General features: G+C 49.9%; 1 protein-coding gene across 4 annotated transcripts; it reads right to left on the bottom strand.

Annotated features, from left to right (window-relative positions):
• Positions 1 to 11,771: 11,771 nt before the first annotated feature.
• On the bottom strand, positions 11,772 to 17,073 carry Bag5 (BAG cochaperone 5). 4 transcript variants are annotated; one of them, XM_075948641.1, is made up of 2 exons: positions 16,937 to 17,073; positions 11,772 to 15,085 (listed from the first exon to the last, which is right to left on the bottom strand). In XM_075948641.1, exon 2 carries the CDS (start codon positions 15,058 to 15,060, stop codon positions 13,717 to 13,719), a length of 1,344 nt encoding a protein of 447 aa, XP_075804756.1. In that variant the 5' UTR covers positions 15,061 to 15,085; positions 16,937 to 17,073; the 3' UTR covers positions 11,772 to 13,716. The 4 variants fall into 4 exon arrangements, with proteins under 4 accessions (XP_075804756.1, XP_075804757.1, XP_075804758.1 ...); XM_075948642.1 differs by lacking the exon at positions 16,937 to 17,073 and adding an exon at positions 16,621 to 16,731; XM_075948643.1 differs by lacking the exon at positions 16,937 to 17,073 and adding an exon at positions 16,489 to 16,608.
• Between the last annotated feature and the right edge of the window lie 89 nt (positions 17,074 to 17,162).

Raw genomic sequence — 17,162 nt, 5'->3', positions numbered from 1 at the left:
GAGGTTACTACCTACTCGGCCTCATTCATCTATGCACCCTGTTCATAGACGGCTCTTGGGCCCTGGCCCAAGCAGAAGGGTGTACAATGATGATGGATGGGGGTCTTCCAGATTTGGGCAGAACTGGGACTTGTGGGTCACAAAGCCTTCCAGGCTCGGCAGACTGGGAAGGTCCTGTCACATGGTCCTAAGTCACAGCAACTTGGGCCACACAGGCCTCGGGGGCTACAGGAAGTCAGGGAAATGTTTGCTTTTCTGTGTTTAGTGTCCAGTGACACCCCCGTCCTTGCCATGAGGCCAAAGGTTTCCTGTCTCCGTGCGTGAGCACTCTGCTGGAGACCCCACAGGGTGGGGATGACACAGAACACTCGCCAGGTCCCAGAGGTCACCCCACCGTCTCCTGTGAGCTGCATCTGGGGTCTGACCACACTGAGGATGGAGTGGGTAGCAAGGACGAGAAGGTCCCTGCCCAGTGGGAGGTTCCCAATGTGATGATGTCCTGACAGGGGAGGCTAACAGAGCTTGGGTGCTGCATTCACCCAGCACCACCAGAAAAAATTCTAGGGATGGAAAATTTATAAAGATCTTTCAAAAACATCGTGCCTCATGTCACACGGGGCAGGGGCACACATGGGTGCTGGGCCTCCCCACTCCTCATCTCATTTATGGATAAAGAAAGGGAATCAGTCTCCACCTAGCTAGGCCAAGGCTTCCAGGGCACTGGGCTCACAAAGGTCAGGGGCACAGCATCCCCAGGGGCCCCAAAGGCCTTATGCGAATGCCTCTGCCCTCCAGCAGATCGAGTAGTGGGGGTGGGGTGTAAGTAGGCCAGCATTTTGTTCTGCGTTGCTATGGTGCCATCGCCTGCCTGTGCAAGCTTCCTTCTGGGCCTGTTCCCAGGACACCTCGAGCTAGTCCCAGCTACAGCCCTCCCCAGCCCCTGCCCAGCCACAGTCAGGGGCTGCTCCCAGGCTCTAAGCCCCTACTCATCCCCAGTCTTCCTCATCCCTGCCTTTGACATACACACATGCAAGCACACACGTGCTTGTACTGCACACACAGAAGCATACCCACATAGACACAGTGCACACAAGCACACCCACAATACATGTTTGCACTTCTATTCCCATTTGCACTCTGCCATGAACACACACACATGCACACGTACATATGAGCACATTACACATAGCCACACACAGATTGCTCAGTGAAGTGAGGGAAGTACCAGGTCCCAGGGGCTTAGGTCCCTTAGATGGCCCTACAGATTGGAGTGCCAGCTTCCAGAGATCTAGGCCATACAGGGCTGCTGAGACCAGATGGGGACTTAGAGGCTATAGCTGGGGAGGGAGGGAGAGATCGACCCAGGATTCGATAGAACCAACCCTCCCCCCTCCTGCACCTCCCTCCCGCCACCACAGCTACCCCCCCCACACAGCACAAGCCCCGACACTCCAGCTCTGTCTTCTGCTCGACTTCATTGTCTCTCCTGCCCTTGATCCTCAACATGGAGCAGACTCCCTGGTGGACCAGGGTACGTTCCCAGCCAAAAGACAGAGTGGGACTCCCAGCTTCAGTAGAGGCTGTCAAATCCCACAGGCTGGGGGACCAATGCCGAGGGATGTTGTTTTCTTGCAGGGATTGGCGTTTGGTTTGGGTAATAAATAAGTACAAACTACCTACAAAGGAGCAGTCAGAGTAGAGGCGAGGGACTAGCCTGCGAAATGGGGGGGGGGGGGTACAGCACAGATCTGTCCTTGTACCCACACTCCCAGAGGTCATGCTTTGAGTCCCACCACCCTGATGACATTGGGACCACATGGGAGCTGAGCCAGGGCTGGAGACGATCCCCCTGCAATCAGCAGTCTTAGAGTGAGTTAAAAGCTGCCCGATATGCAGGGCTCCATGCAAACTGCATTGTTCATGGTGAGCAGTCATGAGAAGTCCAGCTGGAGCACCGTCTACTACTGGGCACGGAGCTGCTTCCCAGGTGGTATCACAGCCACCTTGTGCACCACCAGCTGGGACAGGTGCACACAGCAGGAGAGGCCCAGCCTGACAGCTGCACTAGCCGGCTGGGCCTTGCCCATTTATGGTGGCATGTGCTCAGATTAAAAAAAGAAAGCAAGCAAGCAAGAAAGAAAAACTGGCTTTGAGTGCCTCCTGGTGGTCACATGTGAAAGAACAAGGTAGGGCTGAGGCATTTTGAAGAAGCAGGTTTTGTTTTGAGGGCGTCCAAAGGTCAAGGGCTCTATGCTTGCTCAAGAGGCTGGACTTGGGTTGGGGCAGGAAGTGGCCAGGACTGTCTGGAGTCCCCTCCACACAGCTTGACAAGGCTCGGCTGACTCTGCAGGTCCCTAGCAATGGGGGTTTAGAAGACAGGGCTGGAACCAGGAAGGATCCCAGGCTTCAGTCCCTCCCTTTAAAGAGCTGGGCCACTTCAGGTCACCTAGAAGCACCGCTTGGGGCACCCTCTTGGTGACTGGGTGAATGGCCACAAGAAAGTCACCTGACCAACAGGAACAGAATTCTGTAATATTGCTTCAGGAAGCAGATGCAGGAGGACTGCAGAGCCTGCAGAGCAAGAATGGCCAGGCTGTGCAACTCAGCAAGACTCTCTCTCAGGGAAGATAAAGGTTGCTGATACGGCTCAGTGGTAGAGCGCCGAGCAGAAGCAAAAAGCATGGTTTCCACCTTAGGTATGAAGAAAGAATGCGGGATGGATATACAAAGGCTAGGTAGACTCACATGGGAGCCGAGACCTCAGTGCTGCTCCTGCTAACCCTAGCTGGGGATGGGGCTGTGCCTGTCTATGGCTTCTTATTTTTCAAAGATTTATTGCTGGGCATGGTGGTGCACGCCTTTAATCCCAGCATTTGGGGAGGCAGAGGCAGGTGGATCTCTGTGAGTTTGAGGCCAGCTTGATCTACAAATTGAGTTCCAGGACAGCCAAGGAAAAAAAGTTTTTTTTCTTTTTTTTTTTTTTGGTTTTTTCGAGACAAGGTTTCTCTGTGGTTTTGGAGCCTGTCCTGGAACTAGCTCTTGTAGACCAGGCTGGTCTCGAACTCACAGAGATCCGCCTGCCTCTGCCTCCCGAGTGCTGGGATTACAGGCGTGCGCCACCACCGCCCGGCCCCGGAAAAAAAGTTTTTTATTTTTATTTTATGTGAATGGGTGTTTTGCCTGCTTATATTTCTGTGCACCATGGGTGCCTGGTGCCTGTGGAGGTCAGAAGTAGGCAGTAGATCTCTTGGAATTGGAGTTAGAGATGGTGTGAGCTGACTGTTGTGAACTGAACCTGGGTCCTTGGGAAAAGTAGCCAGTGTTCTTAGCATTGCTCCAGCCCCACCCCCGCTTCTGCCCCACCACCCCCGGCTCATTCTAGGGAGATTTCTGGTCCAGAATAGAGACCTACTCCTTGGTGCACCTACAGCCTGAAGGCCCCAGGGACTGAACTTTGCAGACTCATCCGACCATGTCTAGCTCCAGCCGAAGATCTTTGTGTTGGTTATTCCTATTGCCTGCATGCTCTCCCCTAGGCCCTCACACACTCCTGGCCTGTAGGATCCCCCCAGTAGCTATGGTGGTTCTGGGATGCCTGCTTTTCCTTTGGGTGCCTTGGTCAGGAGTGAGAGCCAGAAAAATGGCCTCCCATGGGAAGATGGGAACTGGGCTGTCAGAGAAGAAAGGAACTCACATCCAGAGAATGGCGGTCACTGAGGGGTCAGCTTACAGACAGTGTCAGGACTAAACTTCAGGCTACAGAGAGAAGCTTCCCAGGCTCCTGGGCTATACCTGGCCCCGGACCGTGAGGATCCTTGCATCTTGAATACCCAGCTCAAGTGGCTGTCACACCCAGTGCGTGTGACCTTGTCCTGGACTGTCCTTCCTCCCTAGTGCCACCCTCACTGTCTTTCTTCTAGAGCCATGTTCAAATCTCCCCTTGGTTCTGTCTCCTGGCCCTACCAGTGGGAACACACCACTGCTCATCAATAGTCCATCTCTGAGCCCGGCCCGCCGAGTTCTAACTCTAGAGAGCTCCCAGGCTCTGCAGTGTGGGTCTGGGCTCTGAGCTTCCTGTGCTTACTCCCTCTCTGGGGGTTCTGTAAAGGGGTTCCCCTAAAGTCCCTTTACTGCCTCCCCTTTCCCTTCTGGTGCATTTGTGACCCAGGCTGAGAAGTCGGTACCCACACACATCTGCCTCTTCAGAGTGCTACACACACACCACTTCTTGCCTGCAGGTATCACAAGTTTTTGATGAGCTGGGACCCAAACCATCTTATGTCATTAGGGTCAACAGTGACTCATCCAGGCAGGGTTCTGCAACTGGGCCGCCTATAGGCACTTGCTGACTTCTTCCATTTACTCTCAAGTCAGAAGCCATCCCTTCCAGGGCTTTCTAGGATCAGATAAAAACCTCGCCATTCTCCACCCTATCTCTGCCCTTGTGAGGCCTGGATCAGGCCTGAGTTTAAAAAAGGATGCATGGATCAGGCCTGAGTTGGGAAAAGGATGCATGGATCAGGCCTGAGTTGGGAAAGAGGATGCATGGATCAGGCCTGAGTTGTGAAAAATATGCACGGATCAGGCCTGAGTTGGGAAAAAGACGCACGGATCAGGCCTGAGTTGGGAAGAGGACGCACGGATCAGGCCTGAGTTGGGAAGAGGACGCACGGATCAGGCCTGAGTTGGGAAGAGGACGCACGGATCAGGCCTGAGTTGGGAAGAGGACGCATGGAGCCCACTGGGGGCAGATGACTCTCTATTCTGCTTTCCATCTGCCATCTGGATCCTGAGCATCTTGGTTGCTGGACACCTTCCCTACCCCAGGCCTGGCCAGGAAGATGAGGAGACACAAAAAGCCAGAGTGCATACCAAAGAGCCTTTCTTCTCGTGTGCCAGCATGGCCAAGTATTCCCTGAAGCAGGGTGAAAGATGAGGGAAATCAGGGATCATAGGAAGGGAAGGAAGTGCCCACTGCAGAGTTTGATCGAAGCCTCTTGCTAGTTAGGAACCAACCATGATAAGCTAAATATGAACAGACCACCCAAAGAAGTTCTTTACTTCCAACCATTATCACCTGCCAGAGCAGGACTCAGCCACGATAAGTTTAAGGGAGGCCTGGGTCTCAGTAAATACCTGAAGCAACACCTGGTTGCAGGAAGGACCACAAACTAAGATTACCTGAGCACCACCCAAGAACAGACCATCCAAAGGAAATGTCTACTAGCACACACTCACCAGGACACCCCTAGACAAATGTCAGCTAATCAGGGGTCCTGAACCTCAGAAACCCCTCACCCCCACCTTAACTATTATAAAAACCCAACTCTAACTGAGCTTGGGGCTCTCCGTTTATTCCAATACGTTGGACATGCAGAGAGAACGAGTTTGCAAACCTGCATAAAATAAAGACTCTTTGCTTTTACATACGGGACTCGGTCTCCTTGTTGGCTTTTGGGGGACTTTGCGGATTTGGGCATAACACTAGCTGAAGTCAAGTCAAAAATTCTTAGCCAGATCTGGGTATGGGGCACCCTTTAATCCCAACACTCAGAGGCAGAGGCACGTGGATCTCTGAGTTGGAGGTCAGCCTAGTCTACAGATCAAGTTCTAGGACAGAAGGGCTACACAGAGAAACCTGTTGGGAAGCTCCAGTCAGCCCACTACAGACCCCGCCCCTGAGAAAGTCCTCCATCACAGCTCCTCTCCTGGACCTCCTACAGGCTATTAAGTCCTGCCTCCCCAGAGATCTGCCACGGGCTTTTGTGCTCTCTCTCTCCTGCCTTCCTGAGAGCCACCCGGGAGTTGCTTTGCTCTGTTGTTTATTAAATATGGTTTTACTTATTTGTTTGATTTGACTTATTACTTCGGCGGAGGAACCCAATAACCGAGGATCTAATACTTATCAAAACCCTGTCTCAAAAAACCAAAAATGAAAAAAACAAAAAACAAAAAATGACAAAAAATTCTGGCAAACAACAAAATTTGCTATGAAAACAATACTCTCTTTTACAGGGATATTTCAAATAAGAATATTAAAGCATCCAGGCGATGGTGGCGCACGCCTTTAATCCCAGCACTCGGGAGGCAGAGGCAGGCGGATCTCTGTGAGTTTGAGACCAGCCTGGTCTACAGAGCTAGTACCAGGACAGGCTCCAAAGCCACAGAGAAACCCTGTCTCGAAAAACCAAAAAAACAAACAAACAAAAAACCAAAAAAAAAAAAGAAGAAGAAGAAGAAGAAAAGAATATTAAAGCAGAGGCTCAGCTGGTAGAGGGCTTGTCTAGCATGCATGAAGCCCTCGGTCCAGTCCACAGTACTATATAAACTGGGCATGGTGCCACAGACTTGTACTCCCCGCACGGGGGAGGTAGAGGCAGAAAAATCCCCAGCAGTCTCAAATGAGGTAGAGCTGAGGTAGTGCTAGTGTTGCTTTCTGAACTCGGGTGGGCCTTGGCAATGCGTGCCTGCATGTACAAGAATTTATGTATACACATACAAGACGACATGAGTTAAAATAATGAAGAGCCATGCTTAAGGCCAGGCCCTGTGCATAGATGGCCTAATTCCTTCTCTGATATTTTCTGGACTCTCAAGCAAGACCACAAACCTTTGTGTAAAAACATCTTAGCTTCTCTTGTGGCCTGTGCTTTTACCTCATCAGCTATAACCAACTCTGTGCATATGGGGAGCCACTCCGATCCATTTACCAAGAAAAGTGGTTCTCAGCAACCTTTTGAGATGTTCCCAAGGAAGCCACTGAAACCCTTGAGAAGCCCACAACCACGAGTGAGGTTATCTATTCCCTGAGGCCTTCTCTATTAATCCCAATGTTTAACATGTTGTTTACATTTTCCTTTCTAGTATACTACAACTCTACCACACTGACTTGGCCTGAAATTCCTTTCTACTAAGAATCTCCAGCTGGGCGGTGGTGGCGCACGCCTTTAATCACAGGACTCAAGAGGCAGAGGCAGGCAAATGTCTGTGAGTTTGAGGCCAGCTTGGCCTATGTGGTGAGTTCCAGGACAGCCAGGGCTACACAGAGAAACCCTGTCTTGAAAAATAAAAAACAAACAAAAATCAGGAGTCTTGAGGGTCCTCATTCACGTGGCCCACGGTCAATCTTGACAGTGTATTTGCTATGACTTGTACATCGATTCGCTTCAAATAGTCGACTGCTTCTTCTACAGATGCGAGTCCCTGTTTTCCACCCTTTACATGAGAGGCCAAGAGCCCCAGCCACCAGTGACACAGATGAAAACAGTGGAGTGATGGGATATGTCCTGCTGCCCCTGGGTCCTGTGTGAGCACCTGGGGGGGGGGGTCCAAGAGGATGCCTCTCGTTCAGCAATGAAGCTGCAAACAGAACTGGGCCAAAGGTGAGGTGTGTGTGAGGGGCGGGACCACAGAGAACCTAAGCCATGTAGGCTAGGAGGAAGGACAGGAGGTCCAGAGTGTGGCTGTTGGGTGGAGACTATCCCTGGAGGAGCAGGTGAGGGTGGCCTTCACTGACCCACATGGGCTGGTCACTGCTCTGCTGGAGACTCGTGGCCGGAACCCCCCAATAAATGACAGAGCCCCATCTCTGGGTATGTGGCTCTGGGCTAGCCCTCTCCAGCAGACAGCAAACTCCACACAGCTGAAGTTAACAGGTGTTGCTCTCTTCCAGAAAGCCTCCCCAGACTTCCCGACCACACATGACCCTGCATGGCAGTCCTTATCCCAGGGGGTTGAGGGATTTCACTTGTACCTCAAACTGACACTTTGAACCTTCCTGACAATTATTCTGTACCCTCTCCTGCACCCCCAGTTCGGCAATTCTGTTCTCTCTATTTTTTTTTTTTTTTTGGTTTTTCGAGACAGGGTTTCTCTGTGGTTTTGGAGCCCGTCCTGGAATTAGCTCTTGTAGACCAGCCTGGTTTCGAACTCACAGAGATCCGCCTGCCTCTGCCTCCCGAGTGCTGGGATTAAAGGCGTGCGCCACCACCGCCCGGCCCAGTTCAGCAATTCTGTACACCAAGCCATTTCCTGCCCTTTGGAATCAGTTCCTCCCACCCACCCACTTCTTGGTTTTCCAAGATAGGGTTTCTGTGTAGCCCTGGCTGTTCTGGTACTCACAAAGTAGACCAGGCTGGCATCGAACTCACAGAGATGCTCCTGCCTCGGCCCCTCTCCATTGCTGAAATTCACTGCATGTAGCACAGCCACCCAGCCATGGAATCAGTCTTAAATAGGGTAGTTTTGACACAGTCCCTCCCTGATCATCCCAGCCCCTAAAATCAGCATTTGTTTGGGGGGGGGGAGTCAAGGCACAAACTTGAGCTTTTTTCTAGGTGTGTTTATTTTTTATTATTTATTATGGCCGGGCGGTGGTGGCACACACCTTTAATTCCAGTACTTGGGAGGCAGAGGCAGGCGGATCTTTGTGAGTTCAAGGCCAGCCTGGTCTACAAGAGCTAGTTCCAGGACAGTTTCCAAAGCTACAGAGAAACCCTGTCTTGAAAAACCATATATATATATATATATATATATATATATATATATATATATATATACATATATATACATATATATATAATGTATATAGCGTTCTGTCTGCATGTATCCCTGCAGGTGAGAAGAGGGCACCAGACCTCATTACAGATGGTTGTGAGCCACCATGTGGTTGCTGGGAATTGAACTCAGGACCTCTGGAAGAGCAGTCAATGTTCTTAACCTCTGAGCCACCTCTCCAACCCCTTATAGGTGAGTTTTAAGGCCAGAACCCAACACTGCACAATGAGGTACCTGCAGCAGAGGCAGGGTGAGACTGTCAGCCTGGAGGTCACCTGTCCCCATTGGCATATCTAAGGGACTTATGCACATCACATGGGGCACTTGGCACCCCACCAGAGCTCCTGACAGGTGATGCATTCTGGAAATTCTCTGAAGTATCATAAAGGGCCAATAAAACCTCTTCTCTACTTAATTACTTAGCAAGTATCTTCTGAGTGCCCGCCAAGTACCAAGACACCACTCTAAAGAACAGCTCACCCCAACAGGCATGTATGTGTCTGTTCCTACAAGGCCCTGGGGCTACAGTACAGAGGCCAGCTGTACCTGAAAGGCGAGGCTGCATGGCCAGGGACAAGTAAGCCAGTACTAGAATGGTGAAGGCAGAGAGAGACACCTCCAGGCCAAGATGGGAAGAGGCAGTGTGGGGTAAAGCAACAGGGCCCAGGCTACAAACAGGCTGGCTGTCCGTGACTCTCACTTCTGCTCACTTAGGACTAACTACCCAGGTCTTAGGACCTCAGAGGACTGTGCTGCAGAGCGTGAGATTGGAGCAGGCAGCTTCAGGAAATGCTTACGTATTCAGAGACTTTTCTGTAGCCAGTGAGGTCAGTGGGATGAATGGGCAGCCCAAGGCCCATCTGGAGAGGTCCATGCATCCTGAGTAGTCAGACACGAACCTCTGCAGGTGTGACTCACGGCTGGAAGACAGTAGACAGCAGGCAAGCCACAGCACTCTAGTCTCTGAACGGGATTCAATAGCTGGGAGCAATGTGACACCGCAGTTAGATGTTCTATTCGTGAGTCACCTGGCCCTTTGCCCTGCAGTGTGGCACCGACTAACCCTCCAGCAGACCAAGTTTAACAAGCTCACCAGTAGCTCTAGCTTTGGCAGAAAGAACTGCGCTGTGAACCCTGGCTTACTGGAGTGGTGTCCAACCCTCAACTCCCTCGCCAGTTCTTACAGTGGGAGCTGTCCCAAGCCAGATAGCCATGCTGTGCCTTAAGTTGGTGGAATCATCCCCTCTTGGGGGACTGCACACTAGCAATTGCTCTGACTTCCCGGGTAAATCTGTTGTTCTTTTGGGACAGGGTTTCTCTATGTTGCCCTGGTTGTCCTGAAAGTCACTCTGTAGATCAGGCTGGCCCTGAATCCAAGAGATCCACCTGCTTCTAAAGGTGTGCACCACCACCACCCTGCCCCAGGTAAATTAATTTATATAGATCTGCACTTCGTGGTCCTGCCTTCCTACTGGTCATTGACTGAGTGATCATCTACAGCAGCAGGAGGTTCTAACTTAGAATGCAAGTGAAACACTGCATGGCACCTGGCCCATAGGAAAGTAATGGTAGCTTAACCAGGAAAGGATCTAATTATAGCATGGGAAATAGATGGCTTTAGACACGTCCCAACCAGGAAGGGTGGAACCCAGTCCTGCTTCCAGGACTGGACTGGGGCCTGCACAAGCTTGCTTGGGTGTTACCCTGCTCCAGGAAACTCTTGTGCCATGCTCAACTGTCTTGTGGGGCTGCTGGGCGTTTAGATCTGGGCTTGTCAGATCCCAGGGTGGCCAATTCCATATCCTTTATCTCCTAGACAGCGGTTCTCAACCTGTGGGTCTCAACTCCTTTTGGGGTTGAATGACCCTTTTACAGGGGCAGCGTATCAGATATTTACATCACGATTCATAACAGTAGCAAAATTAGTTATGAAGTAGCAACAAAAATAATCTTATGGCTGGGGGTCACCACAACATGAGGAACTGTAATAAAGGGCCACAGCATTAGGACAGTTGAGAACCACTACTGTATAGCTATCTGATTCTAGACAGAATAGCCCTCAACCTGGGCCAAGACCAGAGCCCACTCTCCACTGGTAGAGAGGGTGTGGCATGTGTTTGGAGGGCATAGACAGGCTGTGCTTTCTCCTCGAGGATGATCTACCTCAAGAAGATCTTCTCATTCCTGCAAGGTCAACTCCTGTCTAACCAAGAAGCCTGGCCCATCATAAGCCCTGGGGTCTAGGGACCTAGCCAAAGCCCTTATCTCCATACAATACTATGGTTAACTTTTAAGGAGTAGCCTGGCGCACCAGGGCATAAAGGGTTCCTCCCAAAGTCACACAAAACATGAGGGAACAGGCAGAAGGTAGGTAGTGGCCAGCAGAGAACACAACACACACTTTGGACTCATATCCTTTTTCCACAGCAAGTAGAGCTAAGAGCTTTGGTTTATTTCAGTAATAATTAAGGGAGGGGCAAGCTTATGTGTTTCTGTCAAGAAAATACTATTTTAGACACCCTAATAGTCACAAGGTCAATAGTGATGAGGTGGGAACTAGTATACTGGAAACACTTCTGGATTGCAGATTACACATCAAAACCATGGGGAGATGTTTCTGCATTATTTATTCTTATTTTATGTGCCATGGATGTTCGATCCCCTGAAACCAGAGTTATAGACAGTGTGAGCTGCCATGTGGGTGCTGGGAATTGAACTCAGGTCCTCTGGAGAAGCTGTCAGTGCTCTTAACCACTGAGCCATCTCTCTAGCCGATTTAACCAATTAAGGAAAATAATCCAATCAGTTAAAAATGGCACGGCCTTTACGGTCAGCTCTGGTGGCATACACTGGTAATCTTAATATTCTCAAGGCCGAGGCAGAAGGATCATAGAAAGTATGAAAAGGCCAGGGTTACATAGTGAAACTCTCAAAAAAACAAAAAACCTAAAACCAATTTGCATGTACAGAATAACTGAGGTTCAGAAAACCAAAAAACCACCCAGGGATGTTGCATTAAAGCAGCAAGAAGCCAAGTGTGACAGGGTACATCTGTGATTCCAACACTTAGGGGATGGAGACAAGCAGGTCAGGAGTTCAAAACCAGCTTCAAATTAAAACAGAAAAAAAAATTTACAAATGAGAAAAACTGGTCGAACTTCATTACAGCTAACCTATAGGCATTTAAAAAAGCAAAATAAAACATTAAACTGAACTGAGTAGACACATTTGTTCCATTTATTTAAAATGACTTTGTCAGAAGACTCATCTAGGTGGACAAAGAATGAAGATGGTGAGTATTCCCAGGTATTTCTTTCTTTTCAGAAGCAGGGATGACATGGTTTAATGCTGACAAAGGCCTCGCTTCTCACTTGCTGCAGTCTCTTCACATATGATCATGGAACTGCTACAGTGGAGAGCCCAAGTTAAAAAAGTCCAGGAAGCGGCCACAGTGACACACTGGGTCCCCAGGGGGACAAGCAATCAGTCTGAACTTTGCTAGTGTTCTTTATATGAGAGAATTGAGCCCAAAGAACTGTAACAGGAGCTGAAGTCTATCCCACCACCTCCAGGAGCAGAAGGATCCATGTGGAATCCCACTGAGGGGGAGGTGCTTCTTGTGCTCAGCAGGCTCCAAGCTCAGCAGTGTGGGGTGTCTTGGCAGGTCATAGAGACAAAACTGCTTCAACAGGACAATGTTGAGAAGAAAGGCTGACATGTAACCCTCAGAAACAGTTAAGGAATTAAGAAACCCCATGAAAGGTGCACCTGAAGGGACTTTCATGTACTGATTCCCCAGAGAGTTCAGTTTAAAAACCTGCAGTCAGACCTGAAGGATGTTCTAAAGCCATGACGCAGGATTCTAGGGACTTTAGCGGGGAGGACTCATGGCCAGAAGCCCCGGGACCTACTGTTCTATGAGACGGGGCACTGAGGTTGGCTGTCAGAGGGTCGTGTAATGAAATGGGACATGGCATGGGGTCTGTTAGTAACGGTGCTGGTACCACACTGAGAAGGCGCTGCAGAATTCTGGGGATTCTTTGTCTGTATTAGTAGATAACCATAATGTAGGACACATAGAAAATATTCACAGAAAGACACAGAAGGAAAAAAACAAATAATAAAACCCTTTATATACCCGACAGGTTGTAATGAATTTTCAGGAAAAGAGGGGTCCTTATGTCAATATCATCAGGTACCCCACGGCCTCACTCCAATTAGGTACAGGTGATATTTGGGGTGCCAGCAGCAGTTACCACTGACAGCTGCAGAGACCCGTCCCCCAAGATTACCAACAGTCTCTGGTATCATGGTGTAAATGATGTCATGTTTAACAGGCATTCTATTTCACAGCTGTGACAGACAAAGGAACCCATTTCATTTATGCTACAGACAGACGCTCCTCATCAGCCACTCCAGGTTTCATCCTCCGGCTACAGGGAGACAAGCAATGGTTCTTTAGTGGTCTGCTGCCTTATGAACTAAGGAGAATTTTAGTTGAGATCTCACAAGCAAAAGTAACTTGAAGGTATTGAATAACTGATGATTTTTTTCCCTTTCTCATGCAGTCTCAAATTTTTGGTTGTTAGGTCTCATTAATTTTTTGTGTGTTGTATACAAGATTCCCCGCCTCTAAAAGGAAAAGCATAGGGAACAATTTAGGCTCAACAAAAATGTTTATGAAACAAACAAACCATCCCAACAAAAATCCGACCCCATAAGATGGGGAAGGACCAAACAAGCCTTGTAACTTAAAAAAGGCCCAGTTTTGTTTACATAATAAAACATCTCTGTATTGTTTTTGTACTTGGACTTTATTCCCATTCAGCTCCTAAGTTTACCTAGAGTTAGACTCTCAAATTTGCATTTAATGCTTGCACAACCCGTCTAAAAATGAGGAATGCTGCCCTTTTCATGTTCCCATTAAAACACACAAAATCAACACAAACCAGGATAATGAGCCAGATGGAAAAGTTAATGTGCTATAATGAGATTTGTTTTGCAACATCAAAAGCAGCAGAAATACTGAATAAAATTTGATTAAATCATAAATACTGAGATTGAATATGCACATAGAAATTACATTTAGGCTCCATGAGCTGAAAGCTCTCTAAAAGTAGATAAAGTGCGAACCAGCAAGATCAGGTAGGTCCTGGTCCATCAGTACTCCCACTCGTCGGACTTCAGGTCAAGGTAGCTGAGGATGTTCTGGGCTAGCTTCACAGCCTGTTTCCTGGAGGCCTTACACTTCTCTTCTCCCTGGGGGTCAACGGCGTCCAGGGCCAGCAGCTGTTTGGTCAGCAGCTCCTCCAAACGGATGTAGTTCTTATCAGTTCGGTTTCCACCAAATGAGAGGACTTCGCCCTGGATCTCTGACAGGTTTCCAAGGACACCCCACACAGCCTTGTCGGGGGGTGTCTCCTCGCAAGGCAACAGCCTCCTCTTCTCGAGCGCTTCCTTCAGGTCCAGGTATGTGATCAGGGTCTGCACTTCAATCACAGCTCTTCTCCTGGCTTCACGGATGCAGGGGTTTTTCTCAAGACTCACTTCGTCTAGCTGTCCGATCAAGCCCTGAAGTTCTGTCTTGGAGCTCAGGTATAATTCAGGAGGGGTCTGTGCCTGCAGAAGTTCATTCTTTATTTCTCTCATCCTCTTGAGGACCTTTTCTATTTTTAGAATGGAATGGTTCTGGCCCAGGTCAAATGCATGTGTACTGTCAGCTTCCTCTTCTAAATCTAGATATTTCAGTAATTTGTTGATATCTTCCACCACCTCCCTCCGATAATTCCTGATCTCTGTATGCCCACACACATCCAAAGCATCTAGATCAGCAATCAACCCTGACAGCACGCACGATAAGTGCCTGCAAGTCTCAGTACTGTCCACGCCCATGAGAAGTGCGATCAGAGTGCCTCTGGCCTTGTTCACTTCACACATCACAGAATTGATCTTGGCAACGGAAGGATGCGCATCCTCAGAGAGTGGCAGGGAAGGCTGCTTCTTCATGCAGTCTTCAATAATCTCTTGCACTGCACAGATCTTGGTTAGCGTGTAGTACCTTGCTTTCCTCAAAGAGATCTTCCCTCCAGTTTTAACATGTGTCAGTCTCAGAATGACGTCCTGGATGCCTTCCTCAAACTCGTCAGTCACACAGTTGCCTCCACTGTAAAAGGGCACAATCTTTTCTTTCACAAGGGCCTGCGCTTCCTTAAAGATGTTCTGGATTTCAATGCGGTGTGGGTGGTTTGCATTCTGCTCCAGCTCTTTGAGAAGGCGTTCTGTCTCCTGTGCTGCCCTCTTCCTAGCTTGCTGAATGTCTCCTTTCCCTTCTGTATCTACAGAGTCTATTTCAAAAAGTTGTTTCGTCAGAATCCTCTCCAGTTTCTTGTAATTCTTGTCATCCGACAGGCCACTGAAGCCAACCACTTGCTGCTCTATATTCTTTACTTCCCTTTGGATCTCCTGAAGCCTACTAATAGAAGGGTGTTGGTTTCCCATATCCATACTTCTGTGTTCCGTTTCACAAGCACTGAAAGATGGCAAGAGTAATTTATTACGGTCTCTGCAGGATAATTAGATCAACCCATTCTAAACTCACTTTTAAAAGGCACACTTTCCCCCAGAGAACTTAGACAACATGTGGACACTAAGAGAGACTTACATAGATCTAATCTACATGGGAAGTAGAAAGTAGAAAAAGACAAGATCTCCTGAGTAAATTGGGAGCATGGGGACCTTGGGGGAGGACTGAAGAGGGGAGAGGCAGGGAGGGGAGCAGAGAAAAATGTAGAGCTCAATAAAAATCAATAAAAAAAATGTAAAAAAAAAGGGCACACTTTTTAAAAAGGGCTGATGGCACTAGGGAGATAGCTGTCAGTCAAGTGCCCAAGTTGGAGCTCCAAAACACATATAAAACAGTCAGGGAAGGGGCTAGAAAGAGGGCTCAGTGGTTGAGAGCACTGGATGCTCTCCAGAGGACCTAGGTTCAATTCCCGGCACCCAAATGGCGGCTCACAGACACCTGTAACTCCAGTTCCATGAGATCTGGTCCCCTTTTTTGGCCTCTACAGGCACACACGTTGTACACACACATACATGCAGGCAAAACACCAATGCTCATAAAATAAAATAAAAAAGCCATGCAATACTTTTACGAGACCGGTGCCAGGGAGACAGAGATAGCTGGATCCCCGCGGTTCACTGGCTAGCTAGCCTAGCCTAAATGAGGAGCTTCAGAACAAAAAAACCTAAAAAAAAAAAAAAAAAGCCTAAAAAAACATAGTAGAAGGACACCACAAAAATGATGGGGTGAGGTGAACTCTGGCACCTGGGCATGTACCAAATCACACAGACAAAAGGTTCTGTCATCGTATAGATTTAAAAGACACACTTGAGGAAAGAGAAGATGTGACATGTCAACTCTCTCTCCTAAAAGCACTTAACAGGAGCAAAACAAACCAAGCTGGGAGTGCTGGCGCATGCCTACACTCCTGGCACGAGGGAGACGGAGAGTTTAAGGTCAGCCTGGGCTACTTAGCGAGACTATGAATCAAAAGCAAACCGAATACAGGGGACCATGGCGGGGGTTTTCAGGACAGACAGAAGTTACTCAGGGTGCAGTGTGGGGTAGATGTCTGGCCTGTGAACTCTGTCGTCAACAAGAAAGTGAGCTGCACACACTTTCATCCTAGCCTGACCATCAGGTTAACAGCAACACCGTTCCCTCGGATCCCGGTATCCTAAACTAGGTTACGGAACCGGCAGGGTGCCCTTGTGGAAGTTAACAGTGGCTCTTCCAAACCCACAGGACCACCATTCTGCCAGGGGCCAACCTTCTTTTCAGAAAGGGAACTAAGTAACTTCTAAGTTCGCCCTCCCCCTCCAATCCCCAGCCCCCGCAAAAACGTGACTGCGATGATCTCGGTCACTCGCCTCCCCGAAAGCTTGCTTAGAGCGTTCCCCACGCTCTTAGGTGTCCGTCGGACAGCTCACTTCCGGCGGGCAGGCCACCGAACTCAGTCAGCCCCCGGGGAGGGTGCGGGCCCGGCCCTCGCAGCGCTTTACCCCGGCGAGGTGTGCGTGGCGGCGGCGGTCTTGGCTGCCGCGGAGGGCGGCGAGGTGGGAGATCGGCCCGTCACGGGGAGCGGCACCGGAGCGGGGCCCCCAGCGGCATCCCCCTCGCCCTTCCCGGCTGGGTCTGACCCGGGCGGCCGGTGAAGGGGCCGGCGGAGGCGGCGGCAGCTACTGGCCGCGGCGGCCGCTCCGGGGCGTCTCGGCCGGGCCCGACGCGCCGCCGCCTGACCTCACAATGGGCGCGGGGCGGGGGCGGCGAAGCGCCCGACCGGGGAGAACGAAGCTCGCGCCCCCGCGCTGCGCTTACCTGTGCCTCCCGCGCCATCGCGTTCCTTCACCTTCGCTTCCGCGGCGTTGGCACCGCCCTCGCGGATCCGGCCACACAGCTCAGAGCCCGGGGAAAACTTCGCCTCGCCGCGTCCCGTCCGACACCCTCCGCCGTGATCTTTCTCTCAGGGAAAGTGCACGATCGGCCTCGCCGCAGCCTTTGCGCGCTGCCGTAAAGCCTACCTTTCCACTGTCGCGATTCTGAC

The sequence above is a fragment of the Microtus pennsylvanicus genome, chromosome 14, assembly GCF_037038515.1.
Source record: "Microtus pennsylvanicus isolate mMicPen1 chromosome 14, mMicPen1.hap1, whole genome shotgun sequence".
NCBI classification, from domain to species: Eukaryota; Metazoa; Chordata; class Mammalia; order Rodentia; family Cricetidae; genus Microtus; species Microtus pennsylvanicus.
The sequence above is the reverse complement of the archived record's forward strand: the minus strand, read 5'-3'. Positions and strand labels throughout refer to the sequence as shown.

Bases quoted from the DNA above. Each gene is read 5' to 3' on its own strand.
- Bag5 (XM_075948641.1), bottom strand. From the start codon at position 15,060: ATGGATATGGGAAACCAACACCCTTCTATTAGTAGGCTTCAGGAGATC.